General features: G+C 46.6%; 2 protein-coding genes and 1 non-coding gene across 9 annotated transcripts in view; 2 read left to right on the top strand and 1 right to left on the bottom strand.

The window, feature by feature from the left end:
- Nucleotides 1-12,795, top strand: part of POGZ (pogo transposable element derived with ZNF domain) — a 40,168-nt gene extending 27,373 nt beyond the window's left edge. For all 7 annotated transcript variants that reach the window (XM_036452897.2, XM_036452895.2, XM_036452892.2 and 4 more), the window contains 11 exons: nucleotides 998-1,335; nucleotides 1,714-1,868; nucleotides 4,429-4,529; nucleotides 5,003-5,149; nucleotides 6,787-6,921; nucleotides 7,014-7,183; nucleotides 7,331-7,471; nucleotides 8,401-8,457; nucleotides 8,650-8,762; nucleotides 8,999-9,023; nucleotides 9,153-12,795. In XM_036452897.2, the coding sequence (XP_036308790.1) occupies nucleotides 998-1,335; nucleotides 1,714-1,868; nucleotides 4,429-4,529; nucleotides 5,003-5,149; nucleotides 6,787-6,921; nucleotides 7,014-7,183; nucleotides 7,331-7,471; nucleotides 8,401-8,457; nucleotides 8,650-8,762; nucleotides 8,999-9,023; nucleotides 9,153-10,824 (3,054 nt within the window). In that variant the 3' untranslated portion in view covers nucleotides 10,825-12,795. The remainder of the gene's footprint in view (nucleotides 1-997; nucleotides 1,336-1,713; nucleotides 1,869-4,428; nucleotides 4,530-5,002; nucleotides 5,150-6,786; nucleotides 6,922-7,013; nucleotides 7,184-7,330; nucleotides 7,472-8,400; nucleotides 8,458-8,649; nucleotides 8,763-8,998; nucleotides 9,024-9,152) is intronic.
- Nucleotides 12,796-14,339: 1,544 nt separating this feature from the next.
- Nucleotides 14,340-16,988, bottom strand: PSMB4 (proteasome 20S subunit beta 4). Its single transcript, XM_036453043.2, has 7 exons — nucleotides 16,813-16,988; nucleotides 16,365-16,571; nucleotides 16,021-16,167; nucleotides 15,763-15,844; nucleotides 15,233-15,349; nucleotides 14,913-15,001; nucleotides 14,340-14,456 (listed from the first exon to the last, which is right to left on the bottom strand). Exons 1-7 carry the CDS (start codon nucleotides 16,950-16,952, stop codon nucleotides 14,444-14,446), a joined length of 795 nt encoding a protein of 264 aa, XP_036308936.1. The 5' UTR covers nucleotides 16,953-16,988; the 3' UTR covers nucleotides 14,340-14,443.
- A 6,791-nt stretch (nucleotides 16,989-23,779) lies between these two features.
- LOC118727523 lies at nucleotides 23,780-23,917 on the top strand. Its single transcript, XR_004990602.1, has one exon. It is a non-coding gene; the product is annotated as a small nucleolar RNA SNORA32 (small nucleolar RNA).
- Nucleotides 23,918-25,469: the final 1,552 nt, after the last annotated feature.

Here is a 25,469-nt window from a genome sequence, read left to right as displayed (position 1 = left end):
TCACAATGGGAGCTTGGGAAGTAGGGATTTTAAAATGACTTGGAAGCTTTTTAAAGTGCTGCTTTGTCTTTTGGACTGTTCTAGAAGAGTTATATGCTATGGGATGTCATAGGATACATTTATTGTCCCTCAAATAAATCCGAACATATGCAACCTTAATTCCTTAGTTGTGTTAGATTTTGAAATTGCACAGGTCAGGTTTGTTAGATAACCAGACCTCAAACCATCTTGGCCTCGGTTCATTTTCTGCTTATGTGTCATTGATGAAGCAGGAGATGTTAAATCAGTTCCCATTTCTAACCTTTCCGGGGTTTTTGTATTAGTCCTGATGGAAAGGTCGGCACATCTTCCTGCCAGAGAGCTTAGGACCAAGTTATGTTAGTGAGTGCTTAAAGAAATGAAAGCAAGAAGAGTACAAGATAAGGTGTTTGGAGCGGGATGTGGCTGTAAATATTGATACATATCTGTCTGTAAAAGTCTTAAGCGACCGGACAACCGGTTGACTGGTCACTGTGACATGCACTGACCATCAGGGGCGGACTCTCAACAAAGGAGCTGCCTCCTGGTAGTCAGTGTGCTCCCACAGGGGGGGGGGGGGGGGGCACCGCTCAGCTGACTGACGGGTGCCAGAGGCAGGGCTCATCGCTGGCAAGCGCCGCTGTGGGAACTGACTGGGTGCGAGCCCCTGGCAGGCACAGCAGGGCTGAGATGAGCGGGAGCAGCAGGCAGGAGCTGCAGGCACTGTTGGACTGTCGGTTTTGGCCCGACCCCCGCACAGGCCACACCAAGGTACCCCACCGGTGCACAAATCCGTGCACTGGGCCTCCAGTACAATAGAAAAAGAGTGACACTGGGAAATGCTATAGAAATCTTGAGGGTGAAAGCTGGATGAGACCACCTAGAACCCAGCTTACCAATGACTGCTAGTGAAGTTGGGGAGTTAGCACACCCTGTTCCCTGGATAACCAGAATGATCAGATGTCTTCTTTCTTTATAGTACTGCTGCCCAGAAATGGTTGAATTCCACAAGAAAGGGAAGTCTCTGGATTCAGAACCCAGTGCCCCGTCCGCAGCAAAGCCCTCATCCCCTGAGAAAACAGTTCCCGTTGCTTCCACACCCTCTTCAACACCAATTCCTGCTCTGTCACCACCTACCAAAGGACCGGAGCCAAATGAGAGCGTGGGTGATGCTGTCCAGACCAAGCTCATTATGCTCGTAGATGACTTCTACTACGGACGGGACGGTGGCAAAGTAGCCCAACTCACAAATTTCCCTAAAGTCGCTACATCTTTCCGATGCCCACATTGTACCAAAAGGCTAAAAAACAACATTCGGTAGGTGTTAAAGAGCCTTGGATGTTACCTTGGACAAGACAAGACTGAAATTTTCTTACACGTTTAAGTCTTTCTCTTTTGGAGAATTGTCCTATTATCCGGTCTTGGCTAAGGATTAGCATTAAATCAAGAGCTAATACTATAGAAGGGCATATTGTGGTAATAAATAAAGATAACTGGGAGGCCAATTAAAAGATAAGGGAGACCAGTGTGTCTCCTTCAACAGAAGTCTTAATTTCAAGAACCCTTTTCTGGGTTAACAGAGGAAGTGGAGGGAGGAGGAGCAGGTAATATCTGTGCTGTGATTCTGCTGTTACATGTCTCCAAGGCTACTGGTTTCAAATGTTTTCTGTACTTTCCCTTTGCGCTGTGCTGCAGATTCATGAATCATATGAAACACCATGTAGAACTTGATCAGCAGAATGGTGAAGTGGATGGTCATACTATCTGCCAACACTGTTACCGCCAGTTTTCCACTCCCTTCCAGCTTCAGTGCCACTTGGAAAATGTTCATAGTCCTTATGAATCAACTAGTAAGTTTGGAAACACTTAAATCCTAAGGATATACTTAGCTCTTTATCATTGTACTAGAGGCTCGATGCACGAAATTCATGCAAGGGGCTCGGCCCTCACAGCCCCGGTTTCATCTGAAGGTTGTGCGGATTGTCGTTCTGTTCAGCCGTCTGGTCTAATTAGCATATTATGCTTTTAGTATTATAGATGGCACTAGGGGGAGCTGGTTATATTTATTTATGTGTGGGTGACAGCATATTTGTAGTCATTTCATTTCTTCATTTGCCCTGTTTTCTTTCAAGCCTGAGTTATATTCTGTTGAGCATGAATTGAGTTCAATGCTAGATCCTCAATTAGGGACTTTGGCTTAGGACCACTGGAGAGAGATACATGGAGTGGGTTTATTTTATAGAAGGAGCATCCCTTCATTTTAGTTTGTCCCCTAATAGATTTTATGGAAGATAAAAGATAATGTTTATTATAAAGCACTTTACAATTGAGACAGTGCTTTCAAAAAATGTAGATATTTACTGAAGACCATACACCTCAGTAAGGTGACATTGTGAGAATTTGATCCCAGTCTTCTAGAACATTTCCTGTATCCTTAAGGGATTTCTAGATGTGTTGAAGATATAAAAATCATGTAAATATAGGGAAATGTGGGCACAACATAGTATATTTATTATAAATATGTATTATATGTTTCATCAAGAGTAAGTTAAATAGATCAGAAAAGGGAACAGATAGATCCTTATGGCCAGATCACAGAAAGTCATCTTAAGATTTTGGGATCTTTAAATACAAGGAGGATTTAAATTGATGATAATTAGTAAGGAAAACTTTTACATGATGGGAAAAGCAAGCAAAGGCATAAAGACCAGAAATACGCATGAATGGATGCTTTTGCCACAAATTAAAAACCTTGACTTAAATAATTGAACAATAAGGACATCCTTTCTGTCATTTTAACTGAAAGAACTGCAAGCCCAGAACTTGAGTGTTCTGCTTCTTAACATTTCTCTTATCTCTGGCTGTGTTAGTCTCAGGTGTTTCATTCAGACACAAAATTGTACAGATGAAGAAGAATCCATATCTTCCTGTGTCTTCCCTGAATCTGTGTCTTACAAGGCAGAATTGCTTTCCCTTATATCTCTTTGGCCTTGGTTATATTTGCAAGGACAATGGGATTGCCATGCGTGGCTTAGACTAGTACTGGTCAAAGAAATATAATGTGAACAACACATATAATTAAGTTTTTTAAATAGTCATTTTAAATAGTTTAAAAACCTAAAATTAATTTTAATAGTGTATTTTATTTAACTCATATCCAAAATAGTTAAGCATGTAATCACAATTTTAAAATTAATGAGATGTTTAGTAACTTTTTTCCTGTTAAAGAATAGATTTTTAATATTTTTATAAGTTTGCATGATGACAGATGATTGCTAGATCTAGTGTGATGATCACATTGTAAGGCATATAAATGTTGAATAACTATATGATACACCTGAAACTAATATTGTATACCTAGTATATTTAAGTTAAAAAAAACAACAAAAAAAAAACGAAAGAAAGAAGTAAAATAGCCCCAGCTGGTGTGGAATTGCAGCCTTATAAACCTGACAAAATGGGCAATTGCAAAGTTATCTTAAATTTGTTATTACTATAACATAGCAAGTTAAGAACTTCTGTTCATGAAAGACAAATTCTTATTTTTACTGATTTAAGATGTTCAACAAATGTTTGTTGAATTATTCATTGGAGATAATCATTGTCTAACCTTGTGCAAAATAATTAAGTAATGTATTTTGAAAGAATTGATTTGATAATGATATGCAAAAATAGATCTTGTATTTGTTGGTGAAATTGGAATTTAGCTGATAAGTATAGGAAATCATATGGGCTTCTACCAAGTTTTTGCCTATGAGATTGGAGAAGTGACAATTCCTAGATGCATTTTGAAATAATGGTGAAAACAGGAGTACAGAGTCAGATGGTGTCTAAATTTTTAAATCAATAAATACATTTTTATTGATTTCAGACAGGAAGTGACAGGGAGAGGGACAGAAACATCAATGATGAGAGAGAATCGTTGATTGGCTGCCTCCTGCACGCCCCCTACTGGGGATTGAGCCTGCAACCCAGGCATGTGCCCCTGACCGGAATCCAACCTGGGATCCTCAGTCCACAAGCCGATACTCTGTCCACTGAGCCAAACAGCCAGGGCGTGAATTTTGAGCTGAGGAAGAGGTGGGATAGTGAGAAGGGCAACAATGGGATGCTGCTGTAAGTTAGAGTTGATGTTAGAATATCCAATTAGAAAGGTCTTACAGATAATTCAAAATCTAGAATGGAGCTTTGGTAAGAAGTCTGAGCTAGAGATAGGGTTAGTTTTATCAGCCACACATATATTAAGGTAGAACCATTTTAAAGAAAGAGAAACTATTTTCTAACTATGGAAAAAGGAAGATACAGAACTCAGAAAATAGAATAAGTCATGATCTTATAATAAATCATGGTCTTATGAATAAGTCATGGTCTTATTTTCAGGTGAATTTATTGATTTTTTTCTTCTTACAGCCAAGTGCAAGATCTGTGAGTGGGCATTTGAGAGTGAGCCACTATTTCTGCAGCATATGAAGGATACTCATAAGCCTGGAGAGATGCCTTATGTTTGCCAGGTATTATCTTTGTCCCTAGAGAGTTCTAGCCATTTTGCTCTCAGGCTAAATACAAAGAACCCACTCATGACCAGTGCTGAACACCACACACACTCAGTTGTAGGAACACTACGAGATGCAGAAGAAATAGTAAACCCAGGTCCTGTTTTCGGGATTCTTCATGCGGGAGAAAAGCATAAAGGCACATACACATGTACTAAGCGAGTGTCTGGTACTGACCTTGCCCTTTGGAGACTGTCAGAGAAAGCCTTGCTCCTCTTAGTCAAAGAACACAGATAGTTCTCAGACTTTCCTGTCCATCCTCATTTTTATCTTAATTCACGGCTGAATTGATCACAAAGTCAGAAATACGATTTGACCAACACATTTAAGGAATTTTATTTTCGTATTTTAACGTCTTTGTTGCCACCTCTTTTTTGAGACCCCAGTCGTTTGCTTCATCCTCAGCTGACTTTCCCTCTTGTGTGACTCAGGTGTGTCAGTACCGCTCCTCACTCTACTCCGAGGTAGACGTCCATTTCCGGATGATCCACGAGGATACTCGGCATCTGCTGTGCCCGTACTGCCTGAAGGTCTTCAAAAATGGCAACGCATTCCAGCAGCACTACATGAGGCACCAGGTACCTGGCACCAAGCAGCTTCCATGTTCTTATTTTTTAAATGTATGGTTGCTAGGGCCCGAGCTGAGCTAGGCAAATTATTTTTATAGAAAAGAATGTATGTGTGTGTGTAAGTTTAGCGAATTTCATTTATTATATAAACATCGCACTGGGGTTGGCAGTTTACTGCCAAACAAGATAATTAAACAGTACAGTAAAGCATGAACAATGTCGTGTTAGAGGAGATACAGAACACAGAAAAGCATGTACCTATTCTGAAAGTCTGGTAAGCTTCCAGGAGAAGGGTGTGAATATTTTTGCATATCATTACCATGTTTGTAGACCTGCAGGTTGAGGAAGGATGAGCAGGTGAAGTGGAATTAAACAGAGTGTGTGTTCAGAGGCACAGAGCCAGAGGCTGGAGGGTCAGGGGATCGAAAGAAATTCAGTGTAAAGTGAAGGGACAGGAAGGTTGGCTGTAGGGAACAGATAGATTATGGAGAACCTGGTAAGCCATGAAAAGGAATTTCAGCATGAAAATAAGTCATTGGGAAGCTATCAGAGAGGTTTTTCAGTCTTGGACTGCTGTGCTGAATGTTGACACGTGTGTACAAACATGAGGGTGTGTACAAACACCCTCACTTGTAAATAACCTGTTAGACCCAGACATTCATTTGCACAGCAGTGACTGCTGAGAGTCCACCACAAATGTGTTTTCAAACAGCAGCGTGGAGATTGCCACTGGTAACTCAGCTGACGTTACCCAGCCTCCTGTCCTCGGGGAGAAAATCATAGGCTTGGGTCCTGTCGTCAGAGGATGTCAGTACATAGCACTCTGAACCCTCACCCTGGTCTGACTTACCGGGAGGCATATGTGTACAGAGTGATGTGTTAAGAGGAAAAAGAGCAAGGTCTAGGACAGTACTATTGTTTTTGTTACCAAAGAAAGGAAAAACAGGGAGGTGGTGGTTGAAGAGGTATGTGTTTGTAGCATGGGTGTCCGTGAAAGAAACCCAAGAAGCTGGTAAGTTGTTTTTGTGGACAGGGACTAAGGATCAGAGTTGAAAACAATCTTACAGAGTAAAAAAAAGTTTTTTGTGTTTTTTTTTTTACCATGTACATTTTCTTTTTTCTTTTTTGAAGAGCTCAGCCAATGTTGCTCAGTGGTTGAGCATTTACCCATGAACCCCAATCTGTCCCCGGTTGGATTCCCGGCCAGGGCACATGCCTGGGTTGCGGGCTCAAGCCCAGGGGTTGAGCAGGAGGCAGCTGATCAATGATTCTCTCTCTTCGTTGATGTTTCTCTCTCCATCTTCCTTCCTCTCTGAAATAAATAAAAATAAAGAAATAACAATGCCCAGAAGTAGGTAGCACTGTCCACATTGTAAATATATATAAAGTGTGGACAAGTAGAGCTGAGCCACTCATCCAGGTTATTAAAGCGAGTTGGGAAGAGATGTTTGAGCACTCAGGCGCCCTGGTTTGGAGTCCACCCTTCTTTGGAACAACGGGAGGCGATGATGCTCAGTGGTAGGCTGTGCCTGTTGTGCATCAGCAGAAAGATGAGCAGAGTAGTCTGGTTGGCATTGATCTACCCTCTCCTCAGGGAAGGAAATTCGCTGGGAGGTGGTAAAAGAGTTTCTTTTTTCCCCCCTCAGAAGAGGAACGTGTATCACTGCAACAAATGCCGGCTGCAGTTCCTCTTCGCCAAGGACAAGATTGAACACAAGCTTCAGCACCATAAGACCTTCCGGAAACCCAAGCAGCTGGAAGGCTTGAAACCAGGCACCAAGGTAACGGGGTTGTCAGCATTTCCTTTGCAGACTCAGGAGAAGAACAGAGTTTCAGTGTCTGATGTCTGAGTGTTCCTCCCCTTGACCCCCAGGTGACAATCCGGGCTTCCCGAGGGCAGCCGCGAAGTCTCCCTGTCTCCGGTGAAGCTCCGCCCAGCACCTTGCAGGAGGCAGGACCCCTGACCTCGTCATCGGACCCTCTGCCAGTCTTCCTTTACCCCCCAGTCCAGCGCAACATCCAGAAGAGAGCCGTTAGGAAAATGTCAGTGCCCTTCTCCAGAGGCCCGGGCGGGGGGCACGGCTACCCTCACCCCGTGTGGCCGGCAGCCCTCAGTAGGGTCTGTCCTCTGAGTCTTTACAGTGTGGGTGCCCGAGGCAGTTTGTGATCATCTTCCTTGTGTCTCGACAGGAGTGTCATGGGCCGGCAGACGTGTCTGGAGTGCAGCTTCGAGATCCCAGATTTCCCGAACCATTTTCCTACGTATGTCCACTGCTCTCTGTGTCGCTACAGCACCTGCTGTTCTCGAGCTTATGCCAATCACATGATCAAGTAAGTCACAGTTAAACCGGGGTTCCTGTCTGGGAGTTGAGATTCGCAGAACTCTCTCTCCCCTCCCCTGTTCATAGTTTGTTTATTCCTTCAGTTCTTAGAGCTGTTGGTCCGTCTCTCGGAGCAGAGTGAGAGGCCAGCCCGTGTTCTTTTAACTTCAGTGGGCTGTGCTCTGACTTTGTGGAACCTTCCACTCAAATTGTGGTTCAAGGACCAACAGCACCATGTGGAAGCTGGTTAGAATTGCAGCTCTGGGTCCAGCCCCAGGCCCTCGCAATCTCTATGTGCATTTTCTTTTTCTTTTTCTTTTTCTTTTTTTAAATATATATTTTATTGATTTTTTTACAGAGAGGAAGAAAGAGAGGAATACAGAGTTAGAAACATCCATGAGAGAGAATCATCGATTAGCTGCCTCTTGCACACCCCCTGCTGGGGATGTACCCGTAACCAAGGTACATGCTCTTGACCAGAATTGAACCTGGGACCTTTCAGTCTGCAGGCTGAAGCTCTATCCACTGAGCCAAACCGGTTTCGGCACTATGTGCATTTTCGTAGACCCTAATCCTAACCTCCTACCCTCCCTCCCTTCCTCCCCTTCGCCCCCCAATAGGAAAACTGGCACTATTTGAGTTTAGGATGGATTGAAGGTGTGTGTGTGTGTGTGTGTGTGTGTGTGTGTGTGTGTGTTTTGTGTGTGTTGTTTTTTTTTGTTTTTTTTGGTGGTGGTGGTTTTTTGGGGTTTTTTTTGAGAAAGGGAGAAACATTGATGTGAGAGAAATATCAGTTGCACCCCAACCGGGATGATGCTCCAATTGACTAATTTACTGGCCAGGGCAAGAGGCATCTTCTTTGTTGGGTCCTTGTCAGCGGCTGGTGATCTGTTTCACCAACAGAACCCTGTAACTCATACCACTTTCTGTCTTTCTCAGCAATCATGTTCCACGGAAGAGCTCCAAGTACTTGGCTTTATTTAAAAACTCTGTGAGGTAAGGAAAAACTTGCTGATGATCTCTGAATTTAGACGTTACATTAGATCCTTCAAACTGTTTTGGGATGGGTGGGTATGTGAATTAATTTGAGAGAGAGAAGAAAGGACACTCCTTTATTAAGCCTCAAGGCTTAACTCTCTTGTTCACTGCTGAACTTGACTTCTGTGCTCCTGGCTCTCTCTTTCTCAGCGGAATCAAGCTGTACTGCACTTCCTGTACCTTCGTTACCTTCGTGGGAGATGCCATGGCCAAGCATTTGGTATTCAATCCCTCTCACAGATCCAGCAGCATTCTGCCACGAGGTAAGTAGGAGACATGGGATTAGCAGGACAAGAAAGAAAAAAAAAGGGATACAAGTGATGTTACATGAATCGGGAGCATCCCTAACCCATCCACTGTTTTGGCCTACTCCACTAAGTTTCTATAAGACTTGAGTAGGCAGTAGATTTGCCTTTTTGATTGAAATCCCAAGACATTGTCTTTAGAAGGCTTTTTTCTTCACTGAGTTAACTTTTTTCCATTGTCTCCTTTTCCATAGCCCTGTCTTGGATGTCTCACTCAAGGTAAAAGAAACTCACTTTATGACTTAATTTCTGTTTTGCAGTGTGTTTGGTTTTTATTACGATTCCTGCCGTTACTTTGTATTCCTGGTTTTACTGAGGTTCTCCTTCCTCTCTCTGCGAACCCTGTAGGCATGGCCAGACTCGGGACCGGCTGAATGACCGGAACTTGAAGAATATGTACCCTCCTCCTTCCTTCCCGTCCAATAAAGCTTCCACTGTGAAACCTGCCGAGCCCGCCCCCGCCGAGCCTGAAGAGCTCCCGGCGCCCACGGCCCAGGCCCTCCCGTCACCAGCTTCCACCGCCACCCCGCCGCCCACCCCCACGCTGCCCCCGCCGCTGGCCCTCCCGCCCTTGGCCGCGGAGGAGGCCGAGTGTCTGGATGTGGATGACCAGGACGAAGGAAGCCCCGTCGCCCAGGAGCCTGAGCCCGCCTCCGGGGGCGGGAGCAGCGGTGGGGTCGGCAAGAAGGAGCAGCTGTCCGTGAAGAAGCTGCGCGTGGTGCTGTTCGCCCTGTGCTGTGACACGGAGCAGGCGGCGGAGCACTTCCGGAACCCGCAGCGCCGCATCCGCCGCTGGCTCCGGCGCTTCCAGGCCTCCCAGTGGGACACCCTGGAGGGCAAGTACCTGAGCTTCGAGGCGGAGGAGAAGCTGGCCGAGTGGGTGCTCACCCAGCGCGAGCAGCAGCTCCCGGTCAACGAGGAGACCTTGTTCCAGAAGGCCACGAAGATCGGGCGCTCGCTGGAGGGGGGGTTCAAGATCTCCTACGAGTGGGCCGTGCGCTTCATGCTGCGGCACCACTTGACTCCCCACGCCCGGCGCGCCGTGGCCCACACGCTGCCCAAGGACGTGGCCGAGAACGCGGGCCTCTTCATCGAATTCGTGCAGCGGCAGATCCACAACCAGGACCTGCCCCTGTCGATGATCGTGGCCGTCGACGAGATCTCCCTGTTCCTGGATACAGAGGTGCTGAGCAGCGACGACCGGAAGGAGAACGCCCTGCAGACGGTGGGCACCGGGGAACCTTGGTGCGACGTGGTGCTGGCCATCCTGGCGGACGGCACCGTCCTCCCCACCCTGGTTTTCTACCGCGGACACGTGGACCAGCCCGCTGACGTGCCGGACTCCATACTGCTGGAGGCCAAGGAGGGCGGCTACAGCGACGACGAGATCATGGAGCTGTGGTCCGCCCGGGTGTGGCAGAAGCACGCCGCCTGCCAGCGCGGCAAAGGCATGCTGGTGATGGACTGCCACCGCACCCACCTGTCCGAGGAGGTGCTGGCGCTGCTGAGCGCCTCCAGCACGCTGCCCGCCGTGGTCCCGGCAGGCTGCAGCTCCAAGATCCAGCCCTTAGACGTGTGCATCAAGCGGACAGTCAAGAACTTCCTGCACAAAAAGTGGAAGGAGCAGGCCCGGGAGATGGCAGACGCCGCGTGCGATTCCGACGTCCTGCTGCACCTGGTGGTGGTCTGGCTGGCCGAGGTGCTGGCCGTCATCGGGGACTGCCCGGAGCTGGTTCAGCGGTCCTTCCTCGTGGCCAGCGTCCTGCCGGGCCCCGACGGCAACATTAACTCGCCCACCAGAAACGCTGACATGCAGGAGGAGCTCATCGCCTCCCTGGAGGAGCAGCTGAAGCTGAGCGGGGAGCAGTCCGAGGAGCACCCGGCTTCCACCCCCCGGCCCAGGTCCTCCCCCGAAGAGACAGCCGACTCCGAGAGCCTCCACCAGCTCTTCGAGGGGGAGAGCGAGACCGAGTCCTTCTATGGCTTTGAAGAAGCTGACCTCGACCTGATGGAGATTTGAGTGTCGGGGTCTGGAGGGCGGATGAAGTGGGGGTGGGACAGCGTGAGGGAGGGCAGAGGGGTGTAGGGGAAAGGGGGTATACCAGGCGGGGTATTCGGTTTATATTTTTTAATTTGATGCCACCACTGCCCCTGATGTTGACTGATACTTCCCTGTGGATTTGTGGATTGTTAGGAAAACCAATAGTAATCACATCTGAGCCGAGGAGCTGGCCCCATTGGTCATTCATTTATGATAACAGGTTTTTGTGGATTTTTAAAAAAAAAAATTAAATCACTGTGTTTGGTATTTTTCTGACAAAACAAGAAAAGAAAAAAAATCCTTTGTGGACGAATGTTACCTTTTTTTGTTTCCCCTTTTACCTCAATTGTATTATAGTACATCTGGTTTGTTTTACTGTGTGGCCAGTGTCTGGGCATGATGCTATCCAACCATTGTCAATTTGAGAACATTTCTGAAGATGGGAAAGAAAAATTGTAGCTCACGAACTGGTTTATTATATATAATGGAGAAACTTTTTTCATTGTGGTCTTAACACTTTTATATAAAAATGAAAATGGAAAAAAAAATCCCACTGAACTCTCCTCCTTTCTTACCTTCCCTCTCCAGAGAAGTTGGTTTCTACAGCAACTCGATATAAAATTGTGGCTTTAAAAATGCATGAAACCACCTTTAATCAACCAGAATGATGAATAGATCTTTTTCCTCACCACCCTCCCAACAAAAAACACGACAAAACCAATATTCTTTGAAACACTTGGGATATCTGGCCCCCTTTTCCCATTCTCACACCATCACTTTGGACAAAGGATCATACATGTCATTAGCAAGCGAGAGGTACGGAGGCAATCAGAGTATTAGGGCGGAAGCCATTCCCGGTGTGGGGTCTTCGTCCTGCACACCCTCCGGGGGCAGTCCCTGCTTTGAACTTCATCTTAAGTGGACAGTGCCTGACCAAGTGACCACATTCCTACAGCCAGGAGCTAATGGTGCAAGAAATTAAGCGTTGAACTTTAAAAAGACAGACCACTTGCTGAAATCCTGCTTTCTCCTATTTCTCTTAATGCTTAGTGAAGAATCTGACCTGAAGAAGAAATACATGGGGGTGTGCACAGAGAAAAAGACACGAATCTTTATTTTTCACTGCCAGCATCAAGGAAAGAAAACATTTTTCTGCAGTTTGCATGAGGGATTTTTTTTAAAAAGTTGTATGTACTCATGGTTATAAACTGAAATGTACTGTAACAGAGAAAAGGAGCAAAAATCCAGGCCCACCTTTCTTTCCCACAGCTACACCCTTCTGTCCACCCCGAGTCTCAGCAACGCTTCCTTCCTGACCTGCACAGGCCTGTGACTGGTTCATCTTTAAAATGTACGTGAGACATTTAATGAAGGGAAATGAGTTTATAAACAATGCTTTTTTTCCTGGGTGCCCCTATTCTAATGGTTTTCACAGACTGGCATGTGGGCCTGATGGTACAGGTGTGACACTTGTTACCCCTGTTTGTCCTTTTTCGTTTTTTAACCCCAAACGGCTCTAAGATAGTGATCTGGAGGGATCCCTCCCGTAAACACCGTGGCCAGCTTTGTGAACCCATGGCATCTAGACACTGAACCGAAGATCCATCCGGGCTTCTCTTCCCCAGCTCTTTGCCTGGTACCATTTTGACAGAATTACGGAATTTTGAGTCAATCCTTTGCCTTTCAGAAAGATCAAGAACTATGGTCAGCTCCACCTACAACGACCTAATCCTTCTCTTTGGTAGTCTCCACAGCAGCCCAGACTTTGCACACGGAGTGACTTTCCTGAGGGGCAGTCTTTTTAAGACCGTTTTACCAACAGTGGGTCAGCTGAGTTTTGGCCAGAAAGTTATTGTGGATTCTGCCCACATGGCTTAGTACAAGGTTGGGGTTTTTTGTTTTTGTTTTTTTTATATATTTCAGTTTAATCAATAAAGTATTTATTGCCTACTTTCTGTGTTGAGACTATAGAATATTCAAATTGAAAGCTCCTGGTTTTCTTTTGCTTTAATATACTGGTTTGTTGTAATCATGGGTGACATGGACAGAGCGATGCTTTGATTTTTCCCTCCTTTCTCACCTCACTGAACTTCTATACGTTTTTGGGTTTGCTGTCTGTACTACTTTCTCAAAAAGAGGTTGAGAGAGGATATGCTTCAGAATTACCTAAGGTGTTCATTTTTATATTTTTGTTTTTTATTTGGGAGGTGTTCATTTTTAAATAAGAGTTTAACACCATTCCGGGGATGGAATTTGGCTGTTACCCTAATTGATTGGACTCACAGCCACACTTAGGACCTTTTAATAAACACACAAAAGTTGTAAGTTTTATGGCAGGGCTTGAAATTAGTAGTAGGTTTGAACAATAGGCATTTAAGTTCAATGTTGAAATTACTTAGTATTTCTTTTTAATATTATTTATTTTTTTTACAGAGAGGAAGGGAGAGGGATAGAGTTAGAAACATTGATGAGAGAGAAACATCGATCAGCTGTCTCCTGCACACCCCCTACTGGGGATGTGTCCACAACCAAGGTACATGCCCTTGACCGGAATCGAACCTGGGACCCTTGAGTCCCCAGGCCGATGCTCCATCCACTGAGTCAAACTGGACAGGGCTACTTAGATTTCTTAAATGGAATGGGAGGGTTGAGACCATCAGTTCCAGCTCGGGAGTAGCCTTATACAGAACAACTCCATTAGATGCTCCATTTTATCTTTAAAATAGGTGTTTTAACTAAAACTACATTTGCAGCCAACATTAACCAGAAACTATTTTAGAACCTGGTGCATGGGTGGAAATGTTGAAGAAAAAAATTAAACACAAAAGCCAATTAAGGCCGGGACCGGTTTGGCTCAGTGGATAGAGCGTCGTCCTGCGGACTGAAAGGTCCCAGGTTCAATTCCGGTCAAGGGCATGTACTGTGGTTGCGGGCACATCCCCAGTAGGGGGTGTGCAAGAGGCAGCTGATTGATGATTCTCTCTCAGCGATGTTTCTAACTCTCTATCCCTCTCTCATCCTCTCTGTGAAAAATCAATTAAAAAAAAAAAAGCCAATTAGGTTATCCCACAGGGATTAAATAAGCCTGGCTTCTACAATTGAAGACAGCAGGTGGGTCTTCTGTATTGTCATGCAGAGAACTCTATCTGCTATAAGAACTAAGAGCCGCCGAAACCGGTTTGGCTCCGTGGATAGAGCGTCAGCCTGCAGACTGAAGGGTCCCAGGTTTGATTCCGGTCAAGGGCATGTACCTTGGTTGTGGGCACATCCCCAATGGGGGATGTGTAAGAGGCAACTGATCGAGGATTCTCTCTCATCAATGTTTCTTTCTAACCCTGTCTCTTCCTCCCTGTAAAAAATAAATAAAATATATTAAAAAAAAACAAAAAAAAAACTAAGAGCCAAAGGTTCTCAGATCGAGGAAATGGCATATGGCAGTACTTAGTGGTTTTGTTCTTGGTGTGACCTAGTCAGACAAAATACAGCTACTCAGCAAGTGTTTCAAAAGATTTATTTTACAAAAGGGAAGTCTACCTCTGAACCAGCCAAGTTCAAATTCGGAAGAATACAACTCAGTTCTAGACAACACGTCTGTATTTCACTCAAAGCCACTGAAAAGGAAGAGAGCATTAATAAACTTGCGAAGTGATAGGGAAAGGAATCAATTACTAAAAGCAGTTCTGGCCGAAACCGGTTTGGCTCAATGGATAGAGCGTCGGCTTGGAGACTGAAAGGTCCCGGGTTCGATTCCGGTCAAGGGCATGTACCTTGGTTGCAGGCACATCCTCAGTAGGGGGTGTGCAAGAGGCAGCTGATCGATGACTCTCTCTCATCGATGTTTCTAAACTATCTCTCTCCCTTCCTCTCTGTACAAAATCAATAAAATATATTTTAAAAAAATAAATAAAAACAAAAAAATAAAAGCAGTTCTGTTGAACCAAAATGCATGCCACCCAGAGAATTTGGGGTTGAGACTTAAAACAACCCAGCTTAGTGCAAGCCTCGGGGCCTCCCAACTCTTCTACAATAGCACCCATTTTCCCCATTATACTTTCAATTCCAATCACCTGATCATGTGGGCAATCTCCCAGTTGGTTTCTGCTGAAAGTGGTCCTTCTATTTCAACACCTTTCTCGGTTACCGTGGCGATTTGAAACTGAAAGAAAGCAGGTCTCTTAGTGAAAATGCCTAACCCCACATGAAAGAAATCTCTGGGACCTGGTCAAAGGTCAAGAAGAGGGTCTTTCGGGTCTTTCCCAAATATGAAAACAGGAGACAGAAATGGGACAAACTGAGACTTCAAAGCGCGGAAACCCTTGACATTTGCAAGTACTGAGACCCTGCCAATAAGATCCCCTTCACCTTCATCATCCACGCCCCTCCTCACCCGGTTATAGGAGCGGGCATCCCGGTAGTACAGCACTCGCATGCAGCGTTCCACCAGCTCTCGGGCCTCGGCCTGGCTCAGCACTGGCTGCTTCTCCAGAACTTCTCGAAGCAGAGGCTGAGGAGATTAGGGAAAAAACATGGGAGATAATCAGGGGCTGACCACCTGGCTCTTTGTCTCAAATCCATGGGGTAATATGCACAAACGAGTGGAAAGGTAACATTCCGCCTACTGCCTCACCGGAATACTGTTTACTTGTGCTAAGACCCACCTGAAGGGGAGGTCCTAGAGTGTCCTCTCTCTGCACATGCCTACTGACCCCTGAACATGCCTTGTCATTGGAATGCAAATGCCACACTTACAGCCTCTGGACCACAAAGAGAACCATCCGCCCAGCAACGGGGATCCTAGCCTGTTCCTCATGTCAGAGTTATAAGGTAAAAAAAAAAAAAGCAAGCACACAACCACCAGCCCCCACTGCCTGCTCTCTTCCCCTCTGCACCCCCTTCCCCTCTCAACTCACTCCTTACCTGAGCCAAGTAGGAACCATAGCCCGTGGCCAGGGAAGGGGCTTCATAGGCTACGCCAAGCATGTCCACGTAACCGAGGAAGCTAAAGGGACACAACAGGTCAAAGAATTAACGTCATCTTACGCTTCTGCATCCTTGCTGAAATCCGGGGCCATGGGGCCCGGGAACTGGGATTACTCAGGGGGTAAAGATGTCAACACGTGACAAGGCAGGTCAGGTTGGGGGGGGGAGGGGTGTGCGATCTGTATTCAAACCAACCTCTCTCCGTCGGAATAGCCTCCGATGACCATGGTGTTCCACAGGGGGTTCATCTTGGAGCGGCGGCTGTACATGGCCCTGGTCAGCCACGAGTGGATAGCTTTTGGGCTATAGTTGTGCCCGTCTCCCAACAACTCCTCATCAATCCTTCGAAACAGAAACGGCGTGAGAGTATTAAAGGCGGGATCTCCATCCCCCCATCTTCCACCCCTACAATTCTCCCCGTCCCCTGCAGCGGCCTGGAGTGCGTCCATTCAGACCTTCTTAAGGAGAAAACACACACACACACACCAGCGATTCCCCTGCCCGCCTGGGAACCAAGTCTGGGAACGAAGAGGACTTACACCATCTGGCCCAGCACTTGCTTCACATACTGGAAGTCGGCATAGTCTCCGGAGGCACCCAGCATGGTGCAGTCATTGACTCGCATGATGCGAGAGATGTTGCGGAAACGGGCCAAGGAGCCGTAGGAACCCAGCATGTCCGCTGCGATCACCACTCCGCCGTCAAATTTCACGCCCAGGACGGAGGTCCCGGTCACCATGGGGTTCCTGGGGACAGAGGGGGTAGAGGGTCTACAGGGCGGGGCGGGGGCGGGGGGCGCCCGAGTCCTCTCCCTGCGCGGTGGACCGTTCACCTCCGTCTTCTCGGAGCCCCATTCATTGCCCAGGACTCCGTGCCCCTCGCCGCCCCTCTCCTCCCCCCCACCCCCCCGCTCCCTCCGAACCCTCGGCCCACGGGCGCAGCAGGCCCACCCCCACCGCGGCGGAAGCTGGGGCGCCCCGAGCTTACTGGGTGCGCGTGATCGGACCCCCGTGGAGCGCCGCCGCCGGGTCCTCCAAGGAGCCGGGAGTGGGCGGGATGCGATAAAACTGCCCGGGGGCCGGGCCCCCAGCCCACAGGCCGGCCCGCGACTCCCAAAGCGCTTCCATCTTAGTCACGGCAGCAGCAGAAATGAAAGCGCTTGCGCCAGCGGAAGCGGAAGCGGAACTGATCCTCCGGTGCCACACTTTTCCTCTTCCTGCCAGCTGCTCCCGGCGGCCATGAGGATGAGGTCACTCGGGGCTACCGCGCTTCCGGGGGCGGCGCCCACGCCCGCAGAGCCTGCGGGAAGAGTGTGGACCAAATCGGGGCTCCGGAAGCCCAGGTTTAGGGAAGGATGGGTTGGTGTGGGAGGCAGGTAAAGATATGTTAGGAGGCCTTCAAGACACTTCCCCTGAGCGCCGAGGCAGAATTTCTCCTGCCCATGTTGGATCCTCATCAAAAGCCCCACAGGAGACTAGTATCATCCCCATGTGGCAGGCATGATCGGCTTATGCTGTAGACCAGTGTTTCCCAACCTTCTCTCATGATGGGAATCACCTGGTGGAGTTGTTAAAACACAGATTCCTGAATCCCAAATAAGAAGTGCTAAACTAGAATTTTTGAGAACATATAGGTAAAATTGCATACCTAACTTAGTGCTCTGTATATAAAATCTGTCTTAGAGCACTAGTTAAGTATACAATTTTACCTATATGTTCCAAAAAATTCTAGTTTAGCACTTCTTAGTTGGGATCTGGGAATCTGTGTTTTAACAACTGCACCTGGTGATTCTCATCATGAGAGAAGGTTGGGAAACACTGCTGTAGATGAGAGACCGAGGCTTGGGTGATAGTGATTTACCCGGTCCCATAGCTAGGGATGGCAGCTCTGGGCCTTCAAACCCAGTAGGTAAAAAGGAACCGGACAGTTATGCATGTCTCTCGTGAATTACTCACTCCATAGGACCTTGGGCAAATCTGTGAGTTTTTTTATTTTTAAAAAATATATTTTATTTATTTTTTACAGAGAGGAAAAGAGAGTTAGAAACATCCATCAGCTGTCTCCTGCACCCCCCCTACCCCCCCAATTGGAGATGTGCCCGCAACCAAGATACATGCCCCTGACCAGAATCGAACCTGGGACCTTTCAGTCCACAGGCTAACGTTCTATCCACTGAACCAAACCGGTTTTGGCTCTGCAAGTTTTCTTATGAGAACATGCTTTGGCCCATCGCTTAAGCAGCAGAAAAATTCCACTGACTGTGGGAGTGAAACTAAATTCCAGGGCTTCGCTTGGGATTCTGTGGTCTAAGCTGGAAGCAGCATCTGGAATCAAACTGGAGAACCTATTATAAAACACTACTTGGACAGTCCTCCCTACACAGCTTGAATGTCAGGGTTTGGTGTTTTTTTTTTTTTAAACTCCGCAGGAAACCAAATCAAATTTTTTTTTTAATTCCCTGAGTTGATTTGAACCAAAGCCATCCATGACACTTTAACCTTATTGAAAAGCAAAATATTTTAGATCATGAAACCCTGGAAAGGGAAGGGTTAAGAATTTTGTATGGTCATAGCTGGTTTGGCTCAGTGGATTGAGTGCCAACCTGTGGACTAAAGGATCCCAAGTTCGATTCCGGTCAAGGACACATACCCAGGTTGCTGGCTTGATCCGAAGTGGGGAGCTTGCAGGAGGAAGCTGATCAATGATTCGCTCTCATCATTGATGTTTCTACCTCTCCCTTCCTTCCTCTCTGAAATTAATTTTTTAAAATATATTTTTAATCTCTTTAAAAAAATAATTTTATATGTTAGAGGCACCCAACTCTTTATATCAACTTTTGATTTTGAAAAATCAGGTTTTTTTTCTTTTGTTTGTTTTTGTTTTTGTTTTTGTTTTTGGCTTTAATTAATAGCCACTCACACCCCAAGCCCCAAATTCCAGGTGACTTTTGGGCCATCCATCGGCTTACTTGAACAAAAAACGTGCTCAGATATGATGACAATGGGCTTACTGGGATTCCTCAAAAACCCATAAATACCTCCCTCTTCCCCCACTACAGCCCTCATCATATGAACTTAAATCAATCAGCCAGCAATGTACTGGCGATATCCCTGCTTAGAAGTGGCCAGAGGTGGGTTGCTGGTTTCTGGTCTCACTCCTTTTTAAGTCTCTAGATTAAGGCTCTGATAGGGCCAGTTTTAGTTCCAGAGGTCTGGCAGGTAGCCACATTCCATAGGGTCTGAAAGCAGAAAAGTGAAAGGATTTGGAATCACCCAGCCGAAGAGGAGGGCACAGAAAGCAAACCACTCACATTTGAAGGCGGCCAGCCTCTGTTCTGTTCTGAGGTGAGCTCAAAAAGTCTTAAGTAAACTTGCAACAAGGGAAATTTTGGAATATTTCTTTTTCTTTTCTTTTTAAATCAAGTCTGATATTACCGGTATGAAGGAACACTTTTTCTTTTTAAATATATTTTATTGATTTTGTACAGAGAGGAAGGGAGATAGAGAGTTAGAAACATCGATGAGAGAGAGTCATCGATCAGTTGCCTCTTGCACACCCCCTACTGGGGATATGCCCGCAACCAAGGTACATGCCCTATACCGGAATCAAACCCGGGTCCGGTCAGTCCCCAAGCCGACGCTCTATCCATTGAGCTAAACCGGTCTCGGCTGAAGGAACACTTTTAAGTGTACTCAGTTTCCTGTGGTTGTCTATGACTTTGATTTTTATTAGCATTTAGCTCCCACCACAGTTTAAGCTTTTGTATCAGTAATGACTGGACTGGTTTTATAACATGCAGAATGTCCTTGGTTATAGGAGATGTCCTGAACTTCTCAGAAAAGAAAGAAAACTAAACCACTATCACCACCATCTCACAAACATTTCCACTACTCCGTTTTTTTGGTTTTTTTAGAAGTGAAAAATGAGTCTTTGCTACAAAAGAGTTACATAAGCATGTTTTCCCCGAACTGCTGAAGCCTGGCCCCAGGGACTCTAACAAAAAGATGAGAGAAAACATGTCCAGCTTGCCCAGGGCTGCACTGCTTTGCGGGTCTGCCCTGAGGACTGTGCAGTTTCACATCCTGTCATTCAGTTCTACCATATCCTCTCCGAGCATGCGTCACACCTGTCTGCAGACTGTCTGCCTGGCTAAACTAAAAGACCCACGAAGGCCGAAACCGGTGTGGCTCAGTGGATAGAGCATCGGCCTGCGGACTGAAAGGTCCCGGGTTCGAGTTCTGTCAAGGGCATGCACCTTGGTTGCAGGCACATCCCCAGTAGGGGGTGTGCAGGAGGCAGCTGATCAATGATTCTCTCTCATCGATGTTTCTCTCTATCCCTCTCTCTTCCTCTCTGTAAAAATTCAATAAAAAATATTTTTTTAAAAATAAAATAAATAAATAAAAGACCCACCAAGGCAAGAACTGCAGTTGTCTTTTGACCGTGTCCTTTGATACACAGAAGATTTGAATTTTGATATAGTCCTAGTTATCTATTTTTCTTTTGTTCCCATCATTTTGCTGATGGTTTGTTGTTGTTGTTGTTTATTGCGGGATAACCGCCATGGTGCGGATGTACCACAGTTTGTTTAATCATCCACGTGTTGAGAGACAGCACCCTTGTTTCTTTCTAGTTTCTGCCTGTCATGAATGAACGTGGTGTAAGCATTCCCATATGAGGTTTTGTGTGTACCGTTCTCATTCTGGCAACTGACCCTGATACTGCGGTTGGCTGGTATTTATGACTTTCCTCTTGTTCCCGTGTCTTAATAACAGCTAACATTTATAGAGTGTTTGCTACATGCCGGACCCTGTCCTAAGTGCTTTACAAGTATTACTAACATAATTCCCAAATGGCCACTCGAGGTCTGAGCTATTATTATCTGCATTTTACAGGGGTGGAAACTGAAGCAGGGAGAGGTGCCCGGCGTGCATATGTTGGTGCCCAGATTTGAGCTCAGGGAGTCTGGCGCCAGAACTCAGCTTCTCAGACACTCAGTTATACAGCCAGGGCTAAGATGGCTCTTTTTTCTTTTCTTTTTTTTATCTTTTTCTCTTTTTAAAAAAATATATTTTTATTGATTTCAGAGAGGAAGGGAGAGGGGGAGAGAAAGAGAAAGAGAAAAACATCAGTTCACTGTGCTGTCCCACACGGCCCTGAGAGGGGCAGCTGAAAAGCTTGGAAAGACAGACAAGAGAATGAAAACTGGGTCTCGATGGGATGCTGCTTCCTGAGAGTCAGCGCCCAAGCCCACAAGCCGAGGCTGTATTTGGTAGCAGATGCCACGAGGCAACGTAAGGACTTGGTCAAGATGTTTACAGCATTCTCAAAAGTTTCCATCCTACTCCATTACATGCACCTGATCAAACCTGGGTTACCTGCAGCCTATATCACTCAGGCAAGTGGGGCCACGTGTTTGGACCATAGGTTCAAGCTTACAGCTCTAGCTGTTGGCTATCATTTGCTGGGAGGCTCTGCCTTCCAAGCTGGGACACTCACATGGCCACGAGAGGACTGGGTCCTCTCATTAGTCCCAGTCTTGAACCTGTCCAAATGCTGTAGCCCCTCTCCACACAGCACCCTCCAAGCTCATCAAGGTCATTAAAAACAAGGACAACTGAGAGACTGCACAGACGGGGCTAAAAGCAGTGCGGGGTTCTATAATAGGTAGATCCTCCAACAGAAGAAGGCCATTAGTGAAAGACTAGGGAAGCTCAAGTCTATCGTCCAGTTCAAGCACGGCACCAGCACTCACTTGTTAGCTGTGTTGGCCCCGGGGTTATGGAAGCTGTGAACCACAGGAGAGACTAGCTATGCAGACCTGTGCGCAGGAACCCGGTACTCACTAGGCTAGGGGTGTCGAACTCAATCAGAGAAGGGGCCAAAATCTAAAATCCAGCCTAAATCGCGGGCCGAATGGTTTACTGAACAGTCATAAACTGTCATTGTGATGGAAACGCAGCGGAGTGCAGTGATGACAGCGCTGTGTGGGCCACATTGCAAGGCCTGGCGGGACGGATTTGGCCCGCGGGCCTTGTGTTTGACACATGTGCACTAGGCAATAGTGGGTGGAAATCGAGAATTATTCCAAAATAAAAAGTTTCATTTGAAAAGAAAAGAAAAGAAAAGAAAAGAAAAGAAAAGAAAAGAAAAGAAAAGGAAGTCAATGATAAGAGAGAATCATTGATCGGCTGCCTCCTGCACACCCCACACTAGGAATCGAGCCAACGCATGTGCCCTTGACCAGAAGTGAACCTGGGACCTTTCAGTCCGCAGGCTGACGCTCTAGCCACTGAGCCAAACCAGCCATGGCTGACCTTTTATTTTTATATTCTTGGAATATTTTCCAGTTTGCGTTGTCTGTCTTTTTCCAATTGATTGGTTGGAGAGCTTTGTGTATTAGGAGCAATCAACATTTTCCCATTGAAGCCTGTTTAAACTCGGTTTCTGAGCAGGCTTTTGGCGAGCTGAGAGAGGAAGTACACAATACTCCTTTCCCAGGGTGGCACTTTCCACATTTCTGCTCCTGGCTGTGGCCCTGGGCAGGTCCTGGGGGAAACGGCAGGAGGGAGATGGTGTATGGAAGCCGGAAGCCAGGAGAACTGAAGCCGGATCTGCCCAGCCTCGGGGATGCCGGTCTTTCTGGGACTCTGGGAGAAGTCCCCCTAATTCCTTCCCGGGCGGCATCTTTGTGCTGAGCTGACAAAACCAGGGTCCCGGGCTCCCCAGGAAGTTGGGGGGATATGTTCCTGCTTGTCTTGAGCTTCAGTAGAGAAGCTTGGCTCAGGGATCTGACTCCAGGAACCAAATAACATTCCAGCCTCACATAGGAATGGCTTTTAATTTCCTTTGGATATTTTCTTTACAGTCTCGTAACATGTCCAAAATGGAGGCTCCCCTAAGGGTTTTCGTGGCTTAATTGGGGCCATTAACCAAGACTGATGCAATTCTTTCTTTCTAGGGCTCTTAGCCGAGAATGCCCGAGCCAAGCAGACCCCTGTAAAGGTGGAGATGATTGCAGGAAAGCCGCTTTATGGCTCTGGCCTCAGCTCTTCTGGAGCCAGGCGTGGCCCCTGAGGAAGGCTGAGGGGTGTCGGGAGTGGCAGCAAGCTTTCGCCTGAGTCCCCGTAACCGAGGTTGCTGGTACCTCTTCTAGGCCACACGATTGGCTTGCAAACCCACATCACCGTTGTCCCTGTAGATTAGATGTGTAGCGAGACACAGGACCTAATTTCAGTTCTGGTCAGACCCTTCTTTACTCAAACAGGAGCTCAGTTTGTTAGAGTGTTGAACAGGATTTAAGAGATTTATCAGAAGAGATAATAGAAAGGTATGGACCCTCTTTAGATCTTGATTCACATAAGTAAACTGTCATACAAAGATGAATGTGACAGTAGGGGAAATTTGAACACTGAACGAATATTGACCTGGAATGGAACCTGCCACCTTTTGGTGTTTGGGCCAATGCTCCAACCAACTGAGCTACCCAGCCAGGGGCAACAGCCAGGGCAACAGAGGGACTATTTCCGAGTGGAATGGAGGTGGAGAGGAAGCCCTCCAGGTGCCTCTCACATCATGCCTGTCGCGGGAAGCCCTGGCAGAGGGCATTGGCCTTTATTCACCTTGTTGCATTGAGCTGGAACTCAGGGACGTGCTGTGAGATGAGTGTGAACAGCTGGATGGATGAGTAAAACTCTGCTTCCTGTCCTGGCTGGTTTGGCTCAGAGCATAGAGCGTTGGCCTACGGACTGGAGGGTCCCAGGTTCAATTCCAGTCAAGGGCACATGCTTGGGTTGCGGGCTCGATCCCCAGTGGAGGGGAAGGAAGGAGGCAGTCGATCAATGATTCTCTCTCGTCATTGATGTTTCTGTCTCTATCTCCCTCTCTTTTCCTCTCTGAAATCAATTTTTTTTTAATGTAATGATGTTATTTAAAAAAAAAAAAAAATCTCTGATAGTCATTTCCAAGGCTTTTAGAATGCAGTTTGTCATTTGCCATGGACATGACCACAAAACATTTCCCCAGTAGGGTTTTTTTTTTTTTTTTTTCTCTGCTATGTTGACAACATAGCATTCAGCCTACTGGAACATTTCACTAACCTTAATCTGCATTGCCAGATCGCTGTCCACTCTAAATCTAAGACAAGCTCTAGGAGGTGTTTGGGACAGCCGTTGGTAATCAGTGGGATTTGATGATGGCCATCTTCGATGTCTGGGCCCTGATGGCCTTTGTCTAGCTGATCCTTCTCAGTTCCCAGACAGCTTGGGATCCCGATAGTCTCTGTTCCTGCTATATAGGACTCTCTGAGATGACTTCCGGATTGAGAAAAAAAAAAAGGGAGTAAAATGGTTAAGACTCAAGCTCAGGAGGAACTAAGGCAGTGGAAGAACTCAGAACATGTGAAATCCCTTAAGTAAATAAAAGTTTATTAACTTAGTCAAAACCGGTTTGACTCAGTGGATAGAGCGTCTGCCTGCGGGCTGAAGGGTCCCAGGTTTGATTCCCGTCAAGGGCATGTACCTTGGTTAAGGGCACATCCCCAGTAGAAGCAACTGGTCGATGTTTCTCTCTCATTGATGTTTCTAGTTCTCTATCCCTCTCCCTTCCTCCTCTCTGTAAAAAAATCAATAAAATATATATTTTTTAAAAAGTTTATTAACTTAAAAAATAAAATTAAAAAAAATAATAATAAATAATAATAATAAAAAAACACCTCTGCTTCCTTGATGTGAGATGAAAAGGCTGTTTAAATGCCTCTCCGGGTTGGCTGGGGGCAGGGCCTGCACTAACAGCTGGGGAGCAGAGCTCAGGCCCACCCAGCCACACCCCAGAACAGGTTAGTAAACGCCGCTCCCTTCCTCCGAGGTCGTGTGTGAAATGTTAGATGACAGTTGTTAAAAGGAGCAGGATCAGGCTCAGAAACTCTGCTTAGCTACCCAAAACCTCAACCTGTCCGGCCAGTCCCGCCTTGGCCTCACGGACTGCCAACTGGTCCGCTACAGACGTGCTGTACGCCTTCGTGTCCTAGGGTTTTCAGTTCCTACACGCGGCTCCCTCCACACAGTTCTGTGCCTGTGTCCCAGGGAACCCCGTCTAATGTCACACTCTCCATCACCCTGCATCTTCCTACTTCCTTCATAGCACTCACCTGAGAGGATGCTACTCGTTTATGTGTACTTGGTCATTGGCCGTCTCCCTTAGAGTGCTAACTCTCTGACCACAGAAACTTTGTATTGTTCACCACTTTTCTTTTAAATATATTTTTTATTGATTTTTTACAGAGAGGAAGGAAGAGAGACAGAGAGCTAGAAACATCGATGAGAGAGAAACATCGACCAGCTGCCTCCTGCACACCCCCTACCGGGGATGTGCCTGCAACCAATGTATATGCCCCTGACCGGAATTGAACCTGGGACCTTTCAGTCCACAAACCGACGCTCTATCCAGTGAGCCAAACCGGTTTCGGCACTGTTCACCACTTTCTTTGACAAAACAGAAATGTTTGCGAAGTGCAAGAGTGAAGGAATAATGGGGCATGTGCATGTGTGTCTTCCAAAGGACTTGACAGGCCGGTTGGTGGGACAGCTTCAGGGAGGAAGGGACCAGGGTCCGTCCTCCCTATGGGCTCTTCCTGTGGCTGTCAC

This window comes from Pipistrellus kuhlii, unplaced genomic scaffold (assembly GCF_014108245.1).
Source record: "Pipistrellus kuhlii isolate mPipKuh1 unplaced genomic scaffold, mPipKuh1.p scaffold_m20_p_24, whole genome shotgun sequence".
NCBI classification, from domain to species: Eukaryota; Metazoa; Chordata; class Mammalia; order Chiroptera; family Vespertilionidae; genus Pipistrellus; species Pipistrellus kuhlii.
The sequence above is the reverse complement of the archived record's forward strand: the minus strand, read 5'-3'. Positions and strand labels throughout refer to the sequence as shown.

Coding starts and splice junctions, on each gene's coding strand:
- PSMB4 (XM_036453043.2), bottom strand. CDS start 16,952: ATGGAAGCGCTTTGGGAGTCGCGGGCCGGCCTGTGGGCTGGGGGCCCG. Junction 15,350..15,762: donor ATGGTTCCTACTTGGCTCAG/GTAAGGAGTGAG, acceptor TAATCTCCTCAG/CCTCTGCTTCGAGAAGTTCT. Junction 15,002..15,232: donor ATGCCCGCTCCTATAACCGG/GTGAGGAGGGGC, acceptor GCTTTCTTTCAG/TTTCAAATCGCCACGGTAAC.